A 25,918-nucleotide genomic window follows, 5' to 3' on the forward strand; every position below is an offset into this window, starting at 1 on the left:
AACAGAGAGACAGAAAACCATTCAAGTCTAGTTCACACTATGGGGATGAAGCTAGAGTACCCGGACAGACATGTAACCTCCACACAGAACAACCTCAGAAACATCATGGATTTGAACCCATGACCTTCTTGCTGTGAAGCAGCAGTAATAACCACCACACGTGGTAGTTATTATCTGCTTTATTGTTTTGGCTGCTGTAACAGCTTAACTGTGGATTTTCGCAGGGTTAGAAAATACAATAAAATGAAAATACAATCAGCCCAAACGATGCAACTTTTTACTTATTTTAATGACAACAATAACCGAGACTGTGACAAACAGGAGGCATCTATAATTTATTAATTATTATATGACTACCGGTGCCCCCTCCCCAGCATGTTTCTCGCACAAGCTTTACAGCTCGATTAGTGGGAACCAATCAGACGGCCAGTCTTCTGTGATTGACGTGACCTCAGCCAATCAGAGGCCTTGTTTTGACCAGCTGGGTAGTACCGGGTTACTTCTCTTAAACTTCGGCGGCTTCAGAGACGAAGGTGAGTGTTTTATTCCTCCTGGCAGTTAAAAACGGCTCACATCGTCCGTATGTTGGAGTCCAGGTGAAGCTGCTCCCAGCTGACGGACACACAGCCTCCACCTGCCCAGCCGGGGCGGTTGGCTGACGCTACTTCCGAGTATCTGGAGTAGCTAGCAGTCCGCTAACCGCTGGGATTAAAGTATGTTGAATTTAATAGCTATGAAACGAGCCGGCGGAGACTCCACCTGAAGCTCACGGAGCTCGGTGTGTTTGTGGAGACGCCGTCGGCGGTTATATGAAGTTTACTGCATCGGTCAACCCGTTAGCGCCTCCGTTAGTTTCCTAACGGGGAAGCTAGCAGTTAAATAAACTGGATTTCACATGAGCTTCCGCTCAATTTAAATCCTTGTTAACGTTCAACGTTGTTCTCGCGAGAGACGATGCCGAGTCACCAAAATCCCCTCATAAAATCTGATATTTACCTTTTACCGAAAACCCTTACTTGCTGAAATAAAACCCGAGGTACTTTTCAAAGCAGGAGGCGTTGTTCTTCAATTCGGCATTCATTTAATCTGTATATAGTATTTTATTATTGGCTACTTGATGCTGATTCTTTCTGTAAATTAGGAGTTTAGTTTTATGTATGAAGTGATTCCAATAACATCCATGATTAAATGATTAAATGAGGTTTTTGATTAAATAAAATCTGCACAGTCTGGATTCATGTTTCTCCCACGCTGTCCTAAAGAAAAGTGACCAGTTTATACCGATTATCATAGTCAGTGCTGATACATTTATTTCCAGTGAATTACTCATTGATAACTTGTTAATGTGTGTGTCTCACTGTAGAGGACTCTCTAAAATGCCTCAGACCAGCAAGTCGATGAGTGGTGCTGGTGCTGCCAGTCCAGCATCTGCGCCAGACCAAGGTGAGCCTCCGCCCCCAGAGGGCGCCAGGGCTCAGGTGGCTGCTGGAGACGGGGAGGAGGGAGCCACTGTAGACGACCAGGGAGACCCAGAGATTGTCAAATCACCCAGTGACCCAAAGAGATACAGGTGAGTGACACAAGCATTTATTCAACCCATGATGAGGGTTCAAATGCCAGTGAACTGTTAGAAATACTTTGTTCTGGCCCCCCAGGCCGTTATTTGTGTAAAGTCCTCCTGAAGGTTCATTTTATTTTTCATTTCAGAAAATTAGTGTTCGTTTCTGCATTTCTTTCAGGCTTTGCACTTTGTTCCTCTCAGTTTAGTCTGACGCCTCTCTGAGAGGAACGTCAGTGTTTAAAGTTGTTACCTGAAATCCAGGTGTGACGTTACTTGAGCGTTCATTGTATGAACTCCTCTGCTCTCCTGCAGATACATTGAGCTGAGCAACGGCCTCCGAGCACTCCTCATTTCCGACTTCAGTGGGGCCGACAGGGAGGGAGGTGACGGAGAGTCGGCAGAGCAGGAGGAAGAGCAGGAAGAGGAGGAGGGTGGGGAAGAAGATGAAGGGGACTCAGGTGAGGGCTCAGAGGAGGAAGAAGGGGACAGAGCAGAGGAAGAGCAGGACAGCGACTTTGAAGAGCTGGAAGAGGAGAACCCAGTGAAGAAGAAGAAGAGCTCTGAGAAGCAGGTGGGTGTGTGAAGGCTCATCCTCTTCCTCCGAGTGTCTCTGAACAAAAACAGTTTAACTGTTAACTGGGGCGATCGTGGCTCAAGAGTTGGGAGTTCGCCTTGTAATCGGAAGGTTGCCGGTTCGAGCCCCGGCTTGGACAGTCTCGGTCGTTGTGTCCTTGGGCAAGACACTTAACCCGTTGCCTACTGGTGGTGGTCAGAGGGCCCGGTGGCGCCAGTGTTCAGCAGCCTCGCCTCTGTCAGTGCGCCCCAGGGTGGCTGTGGCTACAATGTAGCTTGCCATCACCAGTGTGTGAATGTGTGTGTGAATGGGTGGATGACTGGTTGTGTAAAGCGCTTTGGGGTCCTTAGGGACTAGTAAAGCGCTATACAAATACAGGCCATTTAACTACATCAGCTCTCTGTGACAGATCCACCAGCAGTGACCCTTGTGTGTTTTCAGGCTGCAGCAGCTCTGTGCATCGGCGTGGGGAGTTTCAGTGACCCTGATGAGCTGCCAGGCCTCGCACACTTCCTGGAGCACAGTGAGTGTGAACGTCATCGCAAACATCACCTGAGCTTGTCTTACAAACGATCACCCATGGTTTTAATTAGAATAAAGCTTTATTAATGAGATGTGATGTGATGTGAAAGTCAATGAACAGTCATCATCAGGTGTCTGTTTCCAGCGTCAAACCTACCCACCCAAATCTACCCACTCTCACGGTGCGCTCACACCAAACACGAAGCAATCGTACACCTCGCCTCACTCACATGAATACAGCTGCGTTGGCCCTCACAGCCAATGGGACAAGGAGGAGTCCAGCCGACAGCTGGAATCAAATTACACAACCATGTTCCCTTTCAGTCGATTCACTCGGTACAACACATAAGTATGGGATATCCTGGCTGAAGAAACCTTTATTCACGCCTTTAAGGCAGATGACGTGTGATGACACGCGCACGGCCCCGCCTGCACATATAGCCGCTGTCATCACAGTCATCCCTCAGTTCTTACGCTCTTCACCTCGCTGAGAACACCTCTGCTGAGTTGGGCTAGCTAGCTGCTGCTAGTTAGCTCCGTTGTCTGCCGACTTGAACTTAGCTTAACTGCCCCTGTTGGTGTTAGCCTCCACCGCGCTGTTGGTGTGTAGGCTGCCCGCGGAGTGCTAATTTCAAGTTTTCCTGTGCAGCGTTTCGCTTTGCGTTTTGGAATGGACTCCAAACCGAAGCGAGCAAAGCAGAAATCTTCTGTTCGCCCCTGTCCTCAGGGATGCGGTTTCTCTTTGCACGACAGCGACCAGCACGATGCCTGCCCTGTCTGCCTGGGGATCGTCCACGCAAGGAGAGCGTTGACGGAGCCCGAAGCCTGTGCGTTTTGCCGCCAGCTCCGGCGCTCGACCCTGGAAAGACGGGTGACGTTTGTGGAAAAAGTGCTGGGACGCTCGGCTGTCGCACGGCATGACCCTCTCCTTTCCGAGTCTGGAGCCCCGGCTTCGTCCGAGTCCGAAGACGAGGATTTTCCGGTCGATGTCCCCGCAATTAGCTGGGCTGACCACATGGAATATGTTGACGGGTTAGCCGATGACGAGCCGGAACCATGCAGGAGCGCTGGCGGGCTTCAGCCTGGGTTGAAGCCCGCCAGCGCTCCCCAGGAAGACGATGACGTGCTGGACATCGGCCTGGACATCCATGGTTTGTCGGAGGATGAGCAGGAGAGCTCATTGTCGGCCCAATGTGCCGCCGCTGCTGCGCCGGTCGGCCATGATGACGCCTCTCTTTTCTCCCTGTTTCGCCGTGCTGCTGAGAAGCTGCAGGTGGACTGGCCCTCTCCTCCGCCAGCTCAGAAGCCGTCGCGGTTCGCGGGTTTTTTCCTCCCACCGGAGCCCGCAACGGCCAAAAACTGCCTTCCCATGTTCCCAGACTTTGTCTGCGAGCTAACAGCATCATGGGACAAACCTCTGTCTACCCGCGTCACTGTGCCCGGCTATGGACAGTACATGGAGTTGGACGGCGCCGAGGGGGCTGGCTTAGCTAACCCACCCCCTATGGAGCCGTCTCTGGCTGCTTATCTGGCCCCGTCCCATAACCATGGTGTCGGCGGCCCCGCAACTCTGCCGTCCAAGCACTGCAGATTCTCTGCTTCGCAGCTGGAGAAGATTTATCGGGCTCAGGCCGGCACTGCTCGCGCCATGAGCTCCGTCACCATGCTCCAGACGTACCAGGCAATGTGCCTAGTGGAGCTCGGATCGCTGGTTCCTGATGACAGCCCGCTGGCACCTCTTCTTAACGAGGTCAGAGTCGCCACAGATCACATCCTCCGTGCGTCTCGCTGTGCAGCGCTCTCCCTGGGCAGAGGGATGGCTTCGACAGTAGTGGCGCAGAGGCACCTGTGGCTGACCCTCTCTGACGTCCCGGATAGGGACAGAGCTGTATATCTGGACGCACCAGTGTCTGCGGCTGGGTTATTCGGACATTCACTTGAAGCCATTCAGGCTAGATTCGATCTGAGGAAGAAGCAGACAGAAGCTCTGCGCGACATCATCCCCAGACGTCAGCCGAAACCCAAGCCCGCAGCTAGCTCTCACAGGCACACCGCTCCTCTGCCGACTGGCAAGAGATTGGCGCCCACTGCTGAAGTGGGTGTGCCGCCAGCGAGAGCACATCCTCCGGCCCGAGCTCCACGCCAGTCGGCCTGGAGCAAAGGCCCACCCTGGGGCCCCCAGCGGGACCCGACGCCCAGGAGGAAGAAGCCTCAGCCCTCCTAGCTGTGGTTTCGAGTGGAGAAGGGGTCCAGCAGCAGGGAGATGCTGCTTTTACCCCTCTGTTGCCGCACAAGAGGTGCCGCTTAAGTTCTGTTCAGGTTGTCAGCCCCAGAAGGCGCTGCACTTTCCTAACACTGTCTCCCAAGCACAAAACCCCTGCACACAAAATGCCTGTTCAGGTGTGTTAAATGTTCAGGTGACCACATCGAGTGTTCCCGCTGTTTTTCATTGTTGTGCCCCAGAAAAGGTGCCTTCAACAAACTGTGTGAATGTACATGTTCCCATGTTACAATCAATAAAGAGTGTTGTTTATTCTCAAACAATCACAAATGCTCAGCCTGCGGGCAGAATGAGCCAGGTCAGGCAGGTGATGCAGTCCCCTGCAGACACACTGGGGGGCGACAACGCCCCGCCTACGGTGCTGCAGGTCAGCCGGCTGGCTGCTCACTTCCCTCAGTGGCGCGCTTGCGCCCCCTCTCCGTGGGTGCTGCGAACCGTTGCCATGGGTTACCGGTTGCAGTTCCGGGTCAAGCCGCCTCGTTTCCAAGGAGTCGTAAACACGACTGTCAACACCGAGGCGGCCATGATACTCAGAGAGGAAATAAAGGCGCTATTGCAGAAAAGAGCAATACGAGTGGTCCCCGCTTCGGAGACAGACAAAGGTTGGTACAGCCGCTATTTTGTTGTTCCGAAAAGAGGGGGAGGGCTTCGTCCCATCCTCGACCTGTGAGTCTTGAACACGTATCTACGTACGTACAGGTTAAAGATGCTAACACTCAGACAGCTCTTGAATGCAGTCGGCCCGGGAGATTGGTTTGCGACAATCGATCTAACAGATGCTTATTTTCATGTGGCTATACACCCGAAACACAGGCAGTTTCTGAGGTTTGCATTCGAGGGCGTAGCCTACGAATACCTAGTGCTGCCGTTCGGGCTGTCGCTCGCTCCTCGCACCTTTACGAAATGTGCCGAGGCAGCGCTAGCGCCCCTCAGAGAGAGAGGCATCCGCATCTTAGCCTACCTGGACGACTGGGCTCTCGCAGCTTGTTCCAGAGAGCAGGCGGAGACACAGCTGTCACTGGTTCTGTCACACTTTCAAAAGAGCTCACTAATCCCGAGTCAGCAGATTTCTTTCCTCGGTTTGGAAATATGCTCGCTTTCCAGCCGCGCAAGTTTGTCGGATCACAGAGTGGCCGCGTTTCATCGCTGCCTCGCTCAGTTTCAGCTGGGACGCAGACTGCGTTTCCAGACGATATTACGCTTGTTGGGCATGATGGCATCTATGATCGCCGTAGTGCCACTTGGACTGTTAAAAATGAGAGCGTTTCAACGCTGGACTCTCTCTCACCGCCTGTGTGCATCGCGTCATCCCCGGAGGAGGCTGCCGCTAACCGCGTCTTGCATGCTAGCTCTCCGTCCTTGGAGGGAGCCCAGGCTGCTGCATCAGGGCTCTCGGATTGGGAGGGTGTTGTTTCGCAAGGTGGTGTCCACAGATGCTTCCCTAAGAGGGTGGGGAGCGCTGTGCAAGGGTGCATCAGTGAGAGGGATCTGGTTCGCAGCTCAGCGCCAGCTGCACATCAACCACTTAGAGCTGTTAGCAGTGTTCTTAGCTCTAAAGCATTTCCGTCCAGTCCTGGAGGGCCAGCATGTCTTAGTCAGGACGGACAATTCAACAGTGGTGTCTTACATAAACAGGCAGGGAGGAACACGCTCTCTTCCCCTGTTGAGGCTGTCTCGCTCTCTGCTGTTATGGTGCAGTGTTCATTTTCTGTCTCTGAGAGCCACCCATGTCCCGGGCCACCTGAACCTGGGGCCAGACCTTCTCTCCAGGGGGGGTCCTCTGGTGAGAGAATGGAGGTTACACCCTTTAATAATCAGCCTGCTAGCAGCGAGTTCTTGGCAGCTTCCTCTCCGCAGGGATCTCCTCTCTCAGGCGGGAGGAGAAGTGTTTCATCCGCGCCCAGATCTGTGGCGCCTTCATGCTTACCTGCTGAGAGGCTAAACTTGATTGCTAAGGGTTTGCCACCTAGTGTGATAGCGACAATTCAGAGCGCTAGGGCCTCATCTACTAGAGGCTTGTACGCTTACAAATGGCGAGCCTTCGAGCAATGGTGCCAGGACCGCCACACTCTCCTATTTCAGTGCTCTATTGTGGATGTTTTGTCATTCCTGCAGGAGCTGCTGGATAAGGGCCTTTCATTTTCGACAATTAAGGTTTATTTAGCAGCTATATCTGCTTGTCATATTGGCTTTGACGGGGTGACACCAGGTGCACATCCCCTCGCCATACGTTTTCTGAAAGGAGTTCGCCGGCTGAGACCCGTGCTTAAGTCCAGTGTCCCTGCTTGGGACTTGTCTTTGGTGCTGGAGGCCCTTTGTAGCCCCCCGTTTGAACCTATTGAGTCTGTGGATATGAAATTTCTTTCATATAAGACTGCATTACTTCTCGCTTTGGCTTCGGCAAAGCGAGTGGGTGACCTTCATGCGCTGTCTGTGCATCCCGCCTGCACACAGTTTTCTCCTGATGGCCACAAGGTCGTATTGCGTCCAAATGCTGCCTATTTTCCCAAGATCATGCCTGCATCTTATAGCTCAATGGAGTTTGAGTTGCTGAGCTTTTGCTCCCCTCCTTTTGCATCTGAGGAGCAGAGGAGGATGCATTCTCTTTGTCCAGTGCGTGTGCTACGCACCTACATTGAGCGCACTCAGAATGTGCGTTTATGTGACCAGCTGTTTGTCTGCTTCGCCAATCCAAATAGAGGTAGATCTCTGTCCAAACAGAGGCTGTCCCACTGGATTATAGAAGCTATCTCACTGGCATACAGCACCAGAGGTCTTGCTTTGCCCCACGGGGTGAGGGCTCATTCCACCAGGGGGATGGCAACCTCATGGGCTCTTTTTAAAGGGGTGCCTGTAGCTGATATTTGTGCGGCAGCTAGTTGGGCATCACCGCACACTTTTGTGCAGTTTTATCGGTTGGACGTTACAGCCCCTTCGGTGGCTCATACTGTCCTTTCTGCTGGGTCTACCACTCACTAAGGAAGTAGTGGCCCAATTCCGGTTCGGTGGCTGCTCTGTGGGGCGTGTATATATGTCCCATACTTATGTGTTGTACCGAGTGAATCGACTGAAAGGGAACGAATAGTTATGTCTATAACTTCTGTTCCCTGAAGGAGAGGAACGAGGTACAACACAAGGTGGCCCCACTGAGCAGTTTGGCTCGGTGAAGAGCGGCTATCGAACTGAGGGATGACTGTGATGACAGCGGCTATATGTGCAGGCGGGGCCGTGCGCGTGTCATCACACGTCATCTGCCTTAAAGGCGTGAATAAAGGTTTCTTCAGCCAGGACACGCGAGGGCGTGATATCCCATACTTATGTGTTGTACCTCGTTCCTCTCCTTCAGGGAACAGAAGTTATAGACATAACTATTCGTTTTCAGAAGTGATCGCAAAGTCCTCACTTTCCTCCACGTGCTTTCATTGTTGAATCGTGCAGCTCCAGCTGCCCTCAAACAGCGTCACTAAACCCCGCCTCACCGCCTCACAAGAATCCTCATGACGCAGCACGAAGAGACTTTATTACAGACGCTGAAATATTTGAACAAATGCAAACTTGCCTCTGTTAGCAGTGCCTACTGTAAGTTATGAGTAAATAACATGAATTTACTGAAATCACTGGAGAAACTTTAATATTAAAATGCTGCCAAAATATTAGAAACATGCTTTTTTCACTTGTATGAGTACTGCTGGAAAAAGAAGCTGTAAACGTGGTCAGTTCAGCCTGTGTGACTTCGATCCAAGCCTCCAAAAACTCATCAGGGAGTCCTCACTATAAAAAAATGATTTTCCCTTTGAGAATTTTTTAAAAAGCTAAAGACTTCCTGTTGCAAAGGGAACATCTGGGTGCACAAATCAGCACAGTCTGACTCTTACGGGTTGTTCTGACGCGTGGTGACATGGCACTGACTTTTTGAGGGGTATTTCCCACGTAGCTGCTTTCACCAGCAGCCTGAAATAATCCAGACGTCACTGTGAGGAGCCTCAAACATCTGAACGTTAACACGTTAACCTGCTGGACCTACAGATGATTACGTAGTTTAAACCCAGGATTGCGAGCTGCTGGCAACTTGAGACTGGCCAGCAGAGACATGCTCTGACCGCTCTGTGCTTCTTCCTCCTCCCCCTCAGTGGTGTTCATGGGCAGTGAGAAATACCCGGCGGAGAATGGCTTCGACGCCTTCCTGAAGAAGCACGGCGGCAGTGACAACGCCTCCACAGACTGCGAGCGGACCATCTTCCAGTTCGATGTGCAGAGGAAGCACTTCAGAGACGCACTCGACAGGTGAGCTCCTCGGGTTTCCTGTTACCTGCTGTTCGTGGGATCCACTGTGAGCTTTCAGGCGTGTGAAGGCAGCGCCCTCGCTGCGAGCGGACGGAAGCTCTTTGGGCCATCTGGACCTCTGATGGGAGGTCAGCTGTTCACTGCAGACGCTGTGAGGTCACATTGTCCTGAGGCTGTTTTTAGAGCAGCGGACAGACGGACGGCTGAGGACACGAGCGATCTGGAGAATGGAGAGGCTGTTATACCCACGGTTTCCTGACATGTAGATTTTTGAATTTGTGGTTCAGAAATTGTTAAAAAGTTCCCACAGTCCTCTGTCTCTGGGTGTACACTGCTAAAAACAGCTCTATTTGAAATAAGCCAAATACTCTTAAATCTGACAAAATTGTGTTGTTTTGAGAAGAACAATCTGCCAGCAGCGGTTGCTTGGCTAGAATCCTTAAAACTAGCAAATGAATCTAACTGTTGTATGCCTTTAACAAGACAAAACTATCTAAAATTTATGCTTAAAAAAATTGGACTTGTTACAAGGAAGGAAAATCTTTACCTAAAATGAGCGTTATGCTTTCTCGATCAAGCTGTTTTCAAGAATTATTTGCTTACTCTAAGATTTTACACCTTAATTTAGATTTTCATATAAACAAAAAAGCATTTTTTAAAAACCTTTTTTAAAATATTTTATTTTTGGCCTTTATTGATAGGGACAGTGAAGGATCGACAGGAAAGCAGAGGGAGAGAGAAAGGGGAAGACATGCGGCAAAAGGCTGTGGGTCAGACTCAAATCGAGGCCGGCCGCTCTCAGCCGTCAAATACAGTTCGTAAATTGAAAAGTTGTCTCATTCTTCCAGAATAAGATTATTTTACTTATTTAAAGAGTAAGGTTAGATTCATTTGCTAATTTTAAGGAGCAACGTTTGCTTTCCCCATTGGCAGATTTTTTTTGTCAAAACAAAACAATTTTGTCAGATTTAAGAATATTTGGCTTATTTCAAGCAAAGCTGTGTTTGCAGTATACCCTGTAACTGGTAAATAAAGCTGAAGATGAGCTGAAATATCTTATTGAGAAAAAGCTAGACATATTTTTCTAGATTGAGCTTAATGTTCTTGTGCAAAACCTGCTTGTTAAGAATATGTTTTCTTTTTAGACAAAAAAAGAAAAAAAAAGTCAGTAACCAAGGTTTTTTACATTCTTGAAAATCTTTTTTTGCAGTGTCATCAGCTTATTTGTTTCCCATGTCCTATGTTTGGCAGAAATTTCCTTAACATTCAGGGACAAATGTTAACATTTCAAATGAAGAGGGTCACCGTTTACAAAAAGGAGTAAAAGCAGCGTAACTGTTACTCTTCGGCCGCCTGATCGTTGTAAAAATCACACACAGTTAGTGTCATGAGCTTAAACTGTCCTATGACACACTGAGCTCTCCTGCCAGACAAACTTTTGGACACAATATTTAAACTACACATATTACTGCCTTTCTCAGTCTCAGCTGACACACCAGCTGTAGCTCTGACATGCTCTCTGGATTTCAGGTGGGCTCAGTTCTTCATCTGTCCTCTGATGATCGAGGACGCCGTCGACAGAGAGGTCGAGGCCGTCGACAGCGGTGAGTCCAAACATGTTTAAATATTAAAATCTACCATACATTACGGCACCCTCTCGCGGTCTTCTCCTCCTTCTCTTTACATCTCCCTCTGTGATGTCACTTCCTGTCCCCTGATACTCAGAGTTTCAGCTGGCAAGGCCGTCCGACTCCCACCGGAAGGAGATGCTGTTTGGGAGTCTGGCTAAACCGGGACACCCGATGAGCAAGTTCTGCTGGGGTGAGAACACACACACACACACACACACACGCACACACACACACAGGCTGACTCCACTGGCTTTGTTTGATGGTTCAGTCTGATCAGGGCTCAATAACAGGGAACTTTTCATGAATGTGCAGTAACACATATTTAACAGATGTCTAAATCAGTGGGCTTGGGCTCATAGCCTGTAGTCTGCGAGGTCTGTTTTCAGTTCTTTCGCTGCACCTCTTGCTGCATTGTGTTTCCTGCCCAGGCAGACCTGCACACACTTGTTGGTTGTGGACAGATTTTTGTGTTTAACAGGTGTCGTTTTGTTCCCGTCAGGTAACGCTCAGACATTAAAGCACGAGCCCCGAGAGAAGCAGATCAACACCTACGAGCGGCTCAGGGACTTCTGGAGGAGATATTACTCAGCTCAGTACATGACGCTCACTGTTCAGTCCAAAGGTAACAGTAGAACCGCCGCCATGCCGGTCTGTCACGTGTTTTCACTCCGAGTCTGTGGGCAGGGCTTGTTGTGCTGATGAGCTGAGTTCAGCCTTGCACCTGTTTATTCCTAATGTGTCACAGAAAGCAGCAAAAACACAAAGTGCCAACAGCCTGGACTGAACGCTGTTTATTTATAGAGTAAAGTTCAGCTTTAAACTCAAACAGTGGATAGAAATGAGCTCTGTAACAGCTGGATCACAGTGTTTGTGTTCTTCAGAGACTCTGGACACGCTGGAGGAGTGGGTGAGGGAGATCTTCATCAGGGTGCCCAACAAGTAAAGACACACACACAAACATTAAAGTGATGTCACATGTCTGCATCCAATCGCGTGTTGCCGTAGACACCCTGAACTTTGTTCTGTGTAGAATTAATAAACAGTGATCATCAGAATCTTAAAGCTAATAAATAATGAGTTCTTTCATCAATGAAACCTGTTGTTCAGCTTCTTACCTGATCTGTTTAAAGTGATAAGGTTTGATATTTATTGATATTGATTAGTGGACAGAGTGCTGATCAGACTGATCAGTAGTGGAAATTACATCAACATGCCTGTGTTTGTTTCCAGCGGTGAACCTCGACCTGACTTCTCTCACCTGCAGCAGCCATTTGACACGCCGGCCTTTAACAAACTCTACAGAGGTGACTCATACTGATTATTGATTATTATGTCATGTTGTTGTTATTATTAGCAGCAATCCTTTGGTTATGAATATGGAGCATGAGCACCTGCTGCTTTCAGGTGTGTTTCCTGTCCCTGCTGTAGCACCTGGTTATCACCTGTGGCTCAGCCTCAGGTCGTCCTTAGTAAAGCTGAGAGAGGCAGAAATCTGAAAATTGTCCTAAACACCTCACAGTCAGGAGGAGACCCACTGCCTGATCAATACAGTTTATCAGAATCAACCTGTAATCACTAATGTCAATCTCTCGGGCCAATAAGAACACTTCCCCTCTCTGACTGGCCAGTCTTCCATCACTTGACAGCAGAGTTACAGGAAGTGAAGCCATTCGGTTTCCTACCACATTGTTTCCATGAAGACGTCCTGAAACTCTGATGGTGATGATGTTTCAGTGAGAAATCGGGATTGATGAAGACTGCTTGTGTGTTGCAGTGGTGCCTGTGAGGAAGGTTCACGCTCTGACCATCAGCTGGGCCGTCCCGCCGCAGGGGAAGCATTACAGGTGAATCACTTTCTGACCTTTAACCCTCGACTGTTCAGCGCAGCCGGCTGGGATGTATCACAGGATGAAGAGCAGGAGTCTCAGTCAGCTAGCACTCAGATTTCATTGCACAGCAATCACTGTTCACCATCTTGATTGTAATGCTCAGCCTGGCTATTGCACGTGGCTGTAGTCTAACATCATAGTCTCCATCAGTAAGACGAATCCTCAGTTTGAAGCTGTTTACTCTCCTGAATGAATCTGAAAGTTTTCCTTGTGCATCAGGAAATAGACCAATTCAGACGTGTTCTCAATCAGGAAATACTCAGCATGTTGCGGAAAACACGATGACCACTCACTTGCTTTGACATCACTGAACTGGTAACTGCTTTATCACCGCAGACCGCCGTCACACAAAGCTTGTAGTGTTGAATGTCCGGTTTGATGTTTGTGTGTGTGTGGGGCATGTGGCTCGGTCAGGCAAAACGTTCACAGCTGAGTGTGTGAACACGTTTGTTTGTGTTTCTGTGTCAGAGTGAAGCCTCTTCATTACATCTCCTGGCTCATCGGACACGAGGGGACCGGCAGCATCCTGTCACTGCTCAGGAAGAAGTGAGTCATGAAAACAGACGTGTGAACGAAGGAAGGCACTGCCCTGTGTGTGTGTGTGTTCTGTGTTTATAAGTGTGTGTGTGTGCAGATGCTGGGCTCTGGCTCTGTTTGGAGGAAACAGTGAGACCGGCTTTGACCAGAACACCACCTACTCCATCTTCTCCATCTCCATCACTCTCACTGATCAGGGCTACCAGAACTTCTACCAGGTACACACACATATACATACATACATGTCGGGTTTTCATATCTTGCTTTCCCTAGCCCCTTACCCTAACCATAACCTAACTGTAACCCTGACACTAAAACCACATTTTGAATCTCAAAAATGCCTTCAAACTTAAAAAACTTAAAATATATTAAACTTCTAATTTTTGGTTGCCACAAAGATATGAATACATGCTCACACACACACACAAAAATGTGTTTGCTGATGTAAAAGCTTTGGTTTGGGGCCTCACCGTGCTGCTGTTCTCTCTGCAGGTCGTCCACTTTGTGTTCCAGTATCTGAAGATGCTGCAGACTCTGGGCCCCCAGCAGAGGTCAGGCTTAAAAACCTAAGTCCCATCTGAGCTGCAGACGTCCATAGACGATGTTTTCTAGGTTAAATCTGGTCGTCACCATTTAAAAACAAATCCATTTAGGATTTGCAAGCTGTTCCAAAGGTGTGAATTTAGCCCAATTCCAGCTGTGACTTCCTGTTTTCCCTCTGAGCAGCTTCCTGTTGATTAGAGCTCTAACTGGCATCTGATTGGCTCAGATGTAGAAGCTAAAATCAGTCACGTTTGATTGAAAAGTGAAAGTTCAGCAGATGTCTCCATTACACCATCCACAATCAGATGTGTTGTTGTTGACATTGTATTTATGTATGATCGCGCCACCACACACCATCCACTCAGCGTCCACCGTCACTCATCTTTAAATCTACAAACATGTTTGTGTCGCTTCTCTTTATCTCCATGTAAGTTTCTGTATCATTGTGAGTAGCATGCTGAGATGATCCATGCAATGATCCATGAGCGTCTGATAGTCTGAACTTACTGTTCTCTCGTCCTCGGGCGGCGTGTTGCTGCAGCATTTAGTGAAGAAGAGGCATCCTCTCACTGAAAACCACACCCACACTGGACGGGAGATCTTTCTTCTACACATCACTTAACTTTTAACCTAAGTGGTCTATTTAGTATTTAGAGACTCAGCTGCACATGCCCACATTCCGATACACCTTACAGGCGTCAAACATGTTTTGCCCCAGTATATCTGCTGTTGCAGTGCTGGATGTTCATATTAAACCATAGTAATAATGAGGTCAGTGTATGTGCAGTAGTCTCTGTGAGCCAGCAACTCAGATTGCTCGTTACCTTGGTGACCTGACATCACCGCGTCACAGATTTCTTTCAGACGTGGCACGCTCAGAAATTAGAGAAGATTTACACACAGCAGAGGTTTCTGCTGCAGGTTCAGACTCTGGCGTGTTCAGATGGATCTGAGGAGGTTCAGGTTCACAGTTTGTTTTTTAGAACCTTCACACTGGCCGGATGAGTGGGTTGTGCTAACAAGCACCAGCCTTCTGCAGTCTTTCAGAAGCTGTCCAATCAGAAGAAAGTTGTATTGGAGTGGGAGGAGCTAAAGCATCACATTTCAGACAGGATGAACCACAGGGCTAGACCCAGTTTAACATAAAGAAGGATTATTTTGAAGTCTGAGAATAAAACTGTGGAACGGCTTTAATCAAACTAAAAATACTAACTCTCATTAGATAAACTAACACTAACAGACACACAGTCTGCAGTACCACATCCAATCAGAACATCCCATCTGTAATGAAGAGCACCATAATTGGATCGATTTATTGTTAATTTTCTTCTGTAAAAGATGCTTAAGCAGAACTTTAGTGAAAGGCAGAGTTCTTATCACACACTGAAGTCAGATGTTATGTGATGAGGGGACATGGCACTCAGACAATCATGAATTAAAGCATTGTGTTTGTTTGGTGTTCTGGTGGGAGGAGCCAGACACTTGTTGAGGAAGCTATGATGTCATCAAACTTTGTGAAAAATGACGTCCAGGAAAAAAATCTTTTTAAACATTAACCTGGGACGAAGTCACCGAGCTCTGAGATTATTTTATCTGCTTTTATTTCTTTTTCCTGAATGAAATCCTCTGTTTCTGCTTTCTTTATTTTTCAGGATCTATGAGGAAATTCAGAAGATCGAAGCCAACGAGTTCCACTACCAGGAACAGGTAGAGGTATTGCACCACAGACACACAGTCAGGCTGAAGTGATGTGAGCTCAGGAAGGAGAGCAGAGGCTGAAGGTAGACACTCAGAGGAGGAGAAGGCGCTTCGTCAGGGACAGCAGAGACAGAGTAGGACAGAAACGATAGAGCCAAGCGTTGTGTAACTCCTCATGATGAGCTTCACTCTTTACTGTCTTTCTCTGTGAAACGCTCACTTCCGATTGTGTTGGGCAGACGGATCCCATCGAGTTTGTGGAGAACATCTGCGAGAACATGCAGCTGTTTCCCAAACAGGACTTCCTGACCGGAGACCAGCTCATGTTCGAGTACGACCCCCAGGTGAGCATCACTGTGATCCGAATCTTGATCCAGAATCAGTGCACTAATCTGTCCTGTGTAGAGTTTACGCTCTCAGTGAACTGTTTGTGTTGTCAGGTCATCAACGCTGCTCTGTCCCTGCTGACACCCGACAGAGCGAACCTGCTGCTGCTGTCGCCGGAAAACGAAGGCTGCTGCCTCCTCAAAGAGAAATGGTTCAGTACCTGCTACAGCGTGGAGGGTACGACGCTTTAACCACAGCACAGTTACTCTGTTAGTCTGCGCCAAGGGGCGCGTAGCTAAAAGCTAACCCTAACCCTGAGGCAGGGGGAGGTCGTCATGGTGGGAGGGCATGAAGCTCTTATTATTTTCATCACTTGACTCACACAGACCTTTTTTATACACTACTATAATAACATCGAACTTCACCTTGGAGAACGTGAAGGTCTGAGGTAAAACGACTGTTTAGTTTAGTTTTTCAGCAAACAGTCGAACAAAATAACAACAAACGTTTGTGTGCATGAAGCTACAAAATTTATTCTGTAGACATTACTGATAGGTGCGATTTTAAATCATTTATGGAGTAAATGTCTGTTTTGAAACAGAGTAAAGCTGTGGAGGCAACTTTGAGTCCTACCTGTTTGTGTGAATGTCTCAAATTTAAAATGTCTGCTTTCAATAATAATGATAATGATAATAATAAATGTACAGCAGCCTGATAGCTTTCAAAATTTTAAAAAAGCCAGATCCAGTGTAATTTAGACTAAATGCAAATCAGCTGTTCATGTTTTCATGTACAGCTGATTCAGCTGTGAACCAAACATGCTTGTGTTTGGGCTGTGAGAGGAGGAACATGCAAACTGCTTCCAGCACTCCTGTTTCTTCATCATAATAAAGATGAGTGGAGAAATCTGCGGTCAAACCTGCGTCTTTGTTCATAAATGTCTTCATCATCGCCGTTACTGCAAACTCTTCACAAGGTGGCAAAACAGGAAGTGACCGGGCAAGCCAATCAGAATTAAGTGGTGTGAAGTTAGCGCAGAGTTTAAAGTTTCAGGGTGTCCTAAGCGGTGATCCTGTGACCTCTTCCTGTCTGTCGCTAAATGTAGGTGTGTTTGTTTTGTACCGTTAGATATCCCAGAGGAGTGGGCGGAGCGCTGGGCCGGAGACTTCGAACTCAACCCTGAACTCCATCTGCCTGCTGAGAACAAATTCATCGGTCAGTGTGAACACATTTGGCAGCTGAGTCCACGTCAAGCTGATTCAGGATCAGCTGAAGGCTGAAAGGTTCTGCATCTCAGACTCCTATAGCAGAGCTGGGAACAAGTTTCCAGCCTTCCGCTGAAGGAGTCAGAAGTTTAGATCTGAAATCAGTCAGGATTTAAGAATTTAAATAACAAAAAAAACCATTTCTACATCATGTAACATAAAGCTGCGACTTCTGTTTGATGCTTTCACTATACATCAGTACGTTTCAGTCATCACAGCAACATTACTGACAACCAATAAACTCGATCTTCTGGTTTTTTTGTCATTTCTGCAGCAACGGATTTCACCTTGAAAACGTTGGACTGTCCGGACACCGAGTATCCTGTGAGGATTGTGAACAGCGAGCGGGGCTGTCTCTGGTACAAGAAGGACAACAAGTTCAAGATCCCCAAAGGTGAGCTGGGCCAGCCAGGTCTGCTGATGGAGCTGAACCAGAAAAGGGAGACCAAAGTTTGGACCAACCAACAATTCAGAACCAAATAATCTCAAGTTTACCTCCATGTAAGACAAAAAAGCCATCACTGTTTAGCCCCGCCCTGAATCCTCTCCTGCTTCCTGGTCCTTTGCGACTCTAACGGGACCAAAATGAAGTTTGTGTTTTAGTGATTTAGATCTAACACCAGAAACTCATCAGGACAGAGTTTCCTGAGCTCAGAGGCAGCTGAGCAGGAGGGTCACTTCCTTATAGACTTCTGTCCAGACTGACTTCTTTTTACAACCAGAGGAGTCGCCCCCTCCTGGACATTAGAAAGGGTTACAGTTTAAGGAAATGCTTCCACCTTTATTTACAGTCTGTGTCTGACAGTGAGCGAGTGCAGCAGAGTTAGAGGAGAGTTAATGTGCTAGTCTGACCTCTGCTGAGTCTGCAGCATCTTGAGGCACTGAGCACAAAGATGACGACCTACAGAGTAAAAACGTTCAGTCAGTGTTTCAGTCCAACTTTAATTCATAAATAAGATCTATACTGGTTTAATCAGACAGACCAGTTTAAACTATCCACCTGAAACCAGCTCAGGCATTAAAGCTCGGTTTTATCAGGATGTGCCTGATGGGAAGCAGGTGGAACAGCTGCATCTTGTGGACACTTGATGTCATTACACTTTATCCAAATAAGAGTGATGCGGTGTGAGGTCAGCATAATTAAAAACTGTATTTATACCTACAGTTACACAGAACATGAGTCAGAGAGATGATAACAGCTGGAAACAGTCAGCTGTATCAGAATCTGTTTGGATAAATAATCACTGAAGTGTTTTTATTTCAGCCTACATTCGCTTCCACCTGATCTCCCCGATGATCCAGAAGAGCCCAGAGAAGTAAGAGCCACCGACACACCTGAACATATTAGATCCACCTGCAGTGCAGCACAGTGTTACCTGGAAATAGTGACTGACACAAACATAACTGCTACATATTCAGCATTTGTTAAATTTGAGCGGCACAGAAGGCGAGTGGGCTGAGCCTCACTAAAGTCTCTAAATCTGTCGATGCAGACACTGAGTTATGAACAGAGAGGTGAGCAGAGCGTGGCGATCACTGCTCAGAGTGAGAGTTGCGCTCGGTCTGACGTGGTTCAAATGGACACGTAAAGAATTCAGATATTAAGTTAGCAGTTTATTCACATTCTGAGATGATCACGATGATGAAGGTGACTCTCTCTCCTCCTCCTCAGTCTGGTTCTCTTCGACCTCTTTGTGAACATCCTGGCTCATAACCTGGCAGAGCCGGCCTACGAGGCCGACGTGGCTCAGCTGGAGTACAAACTGGTGGCCGGAGAGCACGGACTGATGATCCGGCTGAAAGGCTTCAACCACAAACTGCCTGTGAGGACACACACAGACACTCAGACACACACACATTTGGTATGAAGGTTATTCCTGCTCTGCATGAACCTGCAGAGTCAGCACTTGCAGCCCTGACAGTCTCCGTCTCTGCTTTTATCTTCTTAATTCTGAAAACCAAAGATTGCAGGAAGTGTCCTGCAGATGAGCAGGTACTTATTTAGGTATTTATACTAAATCATTATCTAAATTAACTTAAACTTCAATCATCACCAGTCATATCCGATAAACTACTGAAGGGTTGCCCCATAAAATAAAATCCCACCGTCTTTGTGTCACTGAATACTCACAAACTTCAGGAACTGCAAGTGCCGGTCTCTATAATAATTCAACTCAATTTTATTTATACAGCGCCTAATCACAACAACAGTCGCCTCAACGTGTTCTATATTGTAGTATAGAGACCTACAATAACACAGAGAAAAAATAATCTCCAAAAGATAAAAGTCTCTACAAAACACATGGGTGGGTGCTCTATGCAGGACTCATCAGCTTTTTCGTTGTGAAGGTTTGAATTTTGCTGAGAATAGTTCGATGTTGCTTGACTGTGAGGGTATCTGTTAGTTAAAGATGAAAGCACACAATAATGAAGTTGGTTTGATATCTGCGAGTCGGAGCGTTAAACATCGTTTCAGCTGCTTTGTTTTCCTTCCAGCTGCTGCTGCAGCTGATCGTGGATCAGCTGGCAGACTTCAGCACCGAGCCGAGCGTCTTCACCATGTTCTCAGAGCAGCTGAAGAAGACCTACTTCAACATCCTCATCAAGCCGGACAGGCTGGGCAAGTACGTCCACACAGGCCTTTTGGGTTCACTATCTAGAGGAGCCGGGGGTTGAACCAGTGATTAGTGGATGACCTTCTGATGCACAGCTGCTCCTGAACCAGTTCTGTTCTGTTTTAACAGTAAATCGTGTCACATTTTTATAAGCTGATCAGAAACTTTACCATCAAATAAACGATTCCCAATGATTTCCGTCAAGCTGTGTTCATGTTCTCTGCCCCGTGCTCAGTCTGAGCATGCTCACTGATGTCAGTAAATGGTAAATGGCCTGCATTTGTATAGCGCTTTACTCAGTCCCTAAGGACCCCAAAGTCATTCACCCATTCACACACTGGCAATGGCAAGCTACATTGTAGCCACAGCTGCCCTGGGGCGCACTGACAGAGGCGAGGCTGCCGGACACTGGCGCCACCGGGCCCTCTGACCACCACCAGTAGCAAACATGGGGTTAGTATCTTGCCCAAGGATATTTGGCATGCAGCCAGGAGGCAGTCTGAGATCGAACCACCGACCTTCTGATTAATGGCTGACCTGCTCTGCCACCTGAGCTACAGCCAGCTACAGTATGTGGGCTCGTACATTTCGGAGGGTTTGATCAGTATCGGCTCCCAAACTGAGCATTTCCCCTGAGGAGAGAGACTCCGTCTACAGCGGAGCTGTAGGTGGATGTGATCAGTGTGGTGTTTCCTCTGCAGAGACATCCGTCTGCTGATCCTCGAGCACTGCCGCTGGTCCGTCATCCAGAAATATCGCGCAGTCTCAAAAGGTCTCACTGTCGACGACCTCATGACCTTCGTCAGAGGGCTGAAGGCGGAGCTTTATGCTGAGGGGCTGGTGCAGGGAAACTTCACTAGTGCGGTGAGACACATACACACAGAGACTTGTTTTCATATCTTAGTGAGGACATCTAATTGACATAATACTTTCCCTAGCCGCTTACCCTAACCATGAAAAATGAATGACTAACCCTCAGCCTAAACCTAAATTTAACCATAACATAACTGTAACCCTGACACTAAAACCATATTTGGAGTCTCAAAAATGCCTTCAAACTCATGGGGAAGGGCATTTTGTCCTCCTTTTTTTAAACTCTATAATCTCTGCTTCTCTAAATCCTGATTGTGTCTTCAACCGCAACAGGTTACAAAGATTGAGGTGTGTTGAAACGCCATCAGAATCAAGTAGAAGAATATTTAGTTCAGGTTGAAGGTCTGATCTCACTGATGATGTCATTTCTTCCCACAGGAGTCCAAAGAGTTTCTGCGCTACTTCACTGAGTGAGTATCTGCTGCTGTTCATCAGCTCACAGAGACATCTTCAGTCCTCTAAAGGACGTCAGCGAGGTTTTACAGATTCAGAGCAGAGTTCAGCTTTCTGCTCTGATGTCACACCAACCTGTGTGCAGGAAGCTGCAGTTCCAGCCATTGCCTGCAGAGGTCCCCGTGCTGTTTCGTGTGGTGGAGCTGCCGCTGAAACATCATGTCTGCAAAGTGAAATCTCTCAACAAAGGAGATGCCAACTCTGAGGTCACCGTCTACTACCAGGTAAAACAAAAAACAAAAAAACACATCACCACAGAACTGCTGATTCCCGCTCTGTCCAATAGGGGGCACTCTCAAGCTCGTCCAGAATGAACAAAACTGTAAATTTCATGATGTTCATCCTGGTTTTGATAGAAGAGCTCAAGACAACAGATATAATTCTATTTTTTATATTTTTGTGGTTTCTATTTCAGTAAAATGCCTTAGTGCGAGTATCGGGGACATCACAGCGCCATGAGTTGCTTTACAGCATCCTCTATTTTGATTTGGGGCATGAAGCCAGCAGCAGTCTCCTGATAGTATCACCTTCAATCACAACCAGCTGCTTCCTGCTGGGCTTTAATTCTGTGTGTGTGTGTGTGTGTGTGTGTGTGTGTGTGTGTGTGTGTGTGTGTGTGTGTGTGTGTTGCAGTCCGGGCTGAAGAAGCTCAGAGAGCACGCTCTCATGGAGCTGATGGTGGTGAGTGTCGCCTCAAACACTGAACACAAGTTTAACATTTAGAAGCAAACTGAATAAATCCAGATCGTTCAGGTTCACAAAGTTCTGTGACTCCGCCCATAAGAACCTGTACCGATGTAAACATGGACGATCACCCCTCTAAGGTCGTCTCCCTGTGCACCTGCTGTGACCGCTCACCCTGTGATTTGACCTCAAACACGTTCACAGAGCAAACACGAGCCTCTGCTCTGGCGAGGAAGGAGCACAGGACTAACAGGAAGATATTTAAAAGGTTCAGAGGAGACCGCCTTCAAGGAAAGATCATCCAGGTTTAAACAAGTGGGGTTTTTAACTCTGGGTGAAGTCATGAAGCTTTTAGATCACACCTCATACACATTCATTTTATTAAGCTAACACCTGTTCACTGGTACGTATTCTGACTGAAACTACAGGAAGTGACCTTGTTACAGCTTCCTGTTTGAAGAGTGTGTGTTCGTGTTCACAGATGCACATGGAGGAGCCCTGCTTCGACTTCCTGAGGACGAAGGAGACGCTGGGGTGAGTGTTGCTCTGGTTAACTGTCATGCTGATTCAACCCACAGCATCATCATGTTGATAAAGCAGGTTTCATAAAACAGGTTTCCATAGCAACACAGTCACTGATAGTGAGAATCTCCATCAGTGAACAACTCTCCACCCTGAGCCAACAAAGGAGAAAGGAAAGGAGATCCCACCTTAACGTCAGCTGAATAAAATCAGAAACCTTTAATAACAAACGATCACATGTTCATATCTGAGTCACATGCAAAGAAACAGCAGGGGGCGCTAAAACGCCAAACTCGCCACATCATCACTGAGTTTTGAACCTGCTGACCTCTGACTTCCAGGTACCAGGTGTACCCCACCTGCAGGAACACGTCGGGTGTGCTTGGATTCTCCGTTACCGTGGAAACTCAAGCCACAAAATTCAGGTAAGGATACCTGTTTGACTTATGCGCTTGTTTTCAGGTGAGCCAGTTTAAAGCTTCTTTTCGTCCTCCTCACAGCTCCGAGTTAGTCGAGGCAAAGATCGAGGAATTCCTGGTGAGTTTCGGTGAGCGTCTGTCGGGTATGAATGACGAGGCCTTTGGGACTCAGGTGACGGCGCTCATCAAGCTGAAGGAGTGCGAGGACGCACACCTGGGGGAGGAGGTGGACCGCAACTGGTTCGAGGTGGTCACGCAGCAGTATGTCTTCGACCGGCTCAACAAGGAGGTGACGCTCATGTTTCTACATCTGCATGTTACTTTACAAGCATCCACCCATCCATCCATCTAGTCTCTTTACTGCTTATGTAATTCAGGGTTGCAGTGGAGGTGGAGCCTATCCCAGCTGTTGTAAGTTGCGATGGATGAATGTCCATCTTGCCAGAAGTCATGCTGTGAAGTTTTTCTCTCAGCATGTTCTACAGGCAGACTCTGGTTTTAACCAAACCAGCCAGTGACCGTGCCAGTGCTGGTGAATGGGCTACCGACCTCTCACTGTTACAGCTGGGATAGGCTCCTCCTCCCCTGAAACTCTGAACTGAATAGGTGGTAACAAAAATCGCTTAATGGATCTATTGCATGTTTGGCCTGGGAATTTGTTGCTGAAGGGCTGCGGTGCTGGTTCTGGTCCCAGACGCTGACCAACTGTGGTTTGCGTTGCAGATCGAGGTTCTGAAGACGTTCACCCAACAGGAGCTGGTCTCCTGGTTCCTGGAGCACAGAAACAACAGCAGCAGGAAGCTCAGCGTGCATGTGAGTAAACAAGAAGCAGTATTTCTCTCTGAGCTGCGTTTGTAAGGAATGAGACGTTTAAATAAGGTTGAGTTGTTAAAGTCACACTCTTTATTTTCCTTCCTGTTCCTGTCTGCACTCAGGTGGTCGGCTTTGGCGTGGAGGAAGGTGATCAGAGCGCCGCCTGCAGCCCAGATTCTGCTACCTCGTCCTCAGCCTATGGTGAAGTGAGCGAGCTGACATTTGTGCCGACCTCGTCGCCATCTCTTCAGGACGCCACGCTCATCACCGACATCAGAGCTTTCACCTCCTCCCTCCCCCTCCACCCCTACCACAAAATCATCAACTAGGCTCCGCCCCCTATAAATGAAACACCTACGGATTGGTCATGTTTCTGCTGTGCCCTCTTCTTTCTGTGATTGGTTACAACAGTGCTGCATTCACTGCCTGTGGGAACCGAGATGCTCTGAGAATCAGATTTCAGGTCAGTTTTGGACAAAGAGTCCAGAAAAACTACAATCATGGCACCTTCACGGGTCCGAAGAAGTTCTTCTCCTTGTAGCGTTTAACTGTGAAACAATGATTTTTCCCACAAGACATGAATGCGGCGTGATGACTCAGGGCTGTGGTATCAATAAAGTCATTTACTTGTAAACACACACATGTTCTTCCTGTCACGCTCACTCCATGCTTCAGTTTCCTTCAATAATAAAAACATTTTTAACTATTTTTTAAATGCCTTGTCACTGTCTCCTGGTAATGGTAAATGGCCTGCATTTGTATAGCGCTTTTCTAGTCCATAGGACCCCAAAGCGCTTTACACTACATTCAGTCATTCACCCATTCACACACACATTCACACACTGGCGATAGCAAGCTACATTGTAGCCACAGCTGCCCTGGGGCGCACTGACAGAGGCGAGGCTGCCGGACACAGGCGCCACCGGACCCTCTGACCACCACCAGTAGGCAAACATGGGGTTAGTATCTTGCCCAAGGATATTTGGCATGCAGCCAGGATGCAGCCTGGGATCGAACCACCGACCTTCTGATTAGTGGCTGACCTGCTCTGCCACCTGAGCTACAGCCACCCCTGCTTCCTGTTTTCAGAACCACACCATCACCGTCACAATGTCACTTTGCCAGTAAGAATTATTTGATTCTGGACAGTTGTCAGTTTACGCTCTGAACTCTGATAACATGCCTTTGACACTTCACAGGGTAATCATTAATAATAAAAAAAAATACAAGTGAGCTGCAGCCAGGACGGGATTTAGTGTTCATGCTGTACAAATATCAGGAGTTCATAACAGGTAAAAATGAATGACAGTTTTTAAGTAGGAACATGGAAGATGAACCACAGCTTCATCAGGTCAACATCTAAATCTTCACTGAGCTCAGAGCTGCAACTTCATCAGCAAATAACATGAAACATAAAAGAGATCAAAATGAGATCTAAATCTAAGTAGTTTCCATGGCTCAGATGCCATTAATCAATTCTTATAAGGGTAACACCAGGATCCTGTTTTCTCTTCTCAACAAACCTCTTCAACTCCCTGATGCTTTAGCACCACTCTTCTATTCATCTGAACTCCTTGATGCTGTTCTTCACTACAAAATTAATAACATCCCCCAGCAATTCAGTTTGGATGTTGTCCACCCTCTCTTCAGAACCTTTTCTCCATCTTGAGCCTTTTTCCACCTTTCATGTTCCTGATATATCTGATTTCCTATGCCTACAGGTCTTGTGAAATCTTGCCTCTCTTTCTTACCCCCACTCATCTCTGCTATCATTTACTCTTCAATTCAATTTTATTTACAATACAATACAATACAACTTTATTTATATAGCACATTTAAAACCAGCGGTACACCAAAGTGCTTTACAGTAATACAATAATTTAGAGAAAGGAAACATTAACAGGGAATAAATACACCAACAGGTGGAGAGCACTAATTAGCCGCAACGCAGTGAAAATATGTAAAAGAAAACACTAACACAACACACAGCAATAAAATAAAATAAAATAATTAAAACTACATAAAAGAACATTTGCAGGATACAAACACTAACTAGGGAAGGCTAAATTGAATAAAAAGGTTTTCAACTGCGATTTAAAACATTGAACTGATTCAGACTCACGAATAGCAATAGGAAGATTATTCCAGAGTTTGGCTGCAAAAGCACGATCCCCTCTGGTCTTCAACCGTGCCCTAGGTTGCACTAAGAGCAATTGGCCCGTTGATCTCAGTGCTCTACTAGGAGTGTACAAGCTGAGAAGTTCAAGAAGATAACTGGGAGCAATGTTATTTATAATTTTATAGGTAAGCAATAGTAATTTAAAATCAATACGGTATTTGATGGGAAGCCAATGCAGGTCAGCAAGGATAGGGGTGATAGAATCAAACCTGCCAGTTCCAGTTAAGAGGCGTGCCACCGCATTTTGA

The 25,918-nt window shown here is 47.3% G+C and overlaps 1 protein-coding gene across 1 annotated transcript; it reads left to right on the forward strand.

Annotated features, from left to right (window-relative positions):
• Positions 1-371: 371 nt before the first annotated feature.
• Positions 372-24,199, forward strand: LOC134620902 (nardilysin-like). The gene is made up of 31 exons (XM_063467253.1): positions 372-533; positions 1,364-1,570; positions 1,874-2,132; positions 2,577-2,658; positions 9,069-9,222; positions 10,753-10,826; positions 10,948-11,043; positions 11,353-11,475; positions 11,735-11,792; positions 12,084-12,157; positions 12,628-12,697; positions 13,211-13,288; positions 13,377-13,497; positions 13,772-13,830; positions 15,475-15,529; positions 15,760-15,864; positions 15,961-16,084; positions 16,976-17,062; positions 17,387-17,506; positions 18,377-18,428; positions 18,785-18,935; positions 19,609-19,736; positions 20,429-20,591; positions 20,979-21,010; positions 21,139-21,277; positions 21,687-21,734; positions 22,219-22,271; positions 22,601-22,684; positions 22,760-22,967; positions 23,402-23,491; positions 23,614-24,199. Exons 2-31 carry the CDS (start codon positions 1,377-1,379, stop codon positions 23,818-23,820), a joined length of 3,288 nt encoding a protein of 1,095 aa, XP_063323323.1. The 5' UTR covers positions 372-533; positions 1,364-1,376; the 3' UTR covers positions 23,821-24,199.
• The last annotated feature ends 1,719 nt before the right edge of the window (positions 24,200-25,918 follow it).

Source organism: Pelmatolapia mariae, linkage group LG23 (genome assembly GCF_036321145.2).
Source record: "Pelmatolapia mariae isolate MD_Pm_ZW linkage group LG23, Pm_UMD_F_2, whole genome shotgun sequence".
NCBI classification, from domain to species: domain Eukaryota; kingdom Metazoa; phylum Chordata; class Actinopteri; order Cichliformes; family Cichlidae; genus Pelmatolapia; species Pelmatolapia mariae.

What these genes read in the sequence shown, in the direction of transcription:
- LOC134620902 (XM_063467253.1), top strand. Translation starts at nt 1,377, where the DNA reads ATGCCTCAGACCAGCAAGTCGATGAGTGGTGCTGGTGCTGCCAGTCCA. An exon ending in CCGCAGGGGAAGCATTACAG is followed by an intron (nt 12,698 to 13,210) that starts GTGAATCACTTT and finishes TTTCTGTGTCAG; the next exon opens with AGTGAAGCCTCTTCATTACA. An exon ending in AGGGAAACTTCACTAGTGCG is followed by an intron (nt 20,592 to 20,978) that starts GTGAGACACATA and finishes TTCTTCCCACAG; the next exon opens with GAGTCCAAAGAGTTTCTGCG.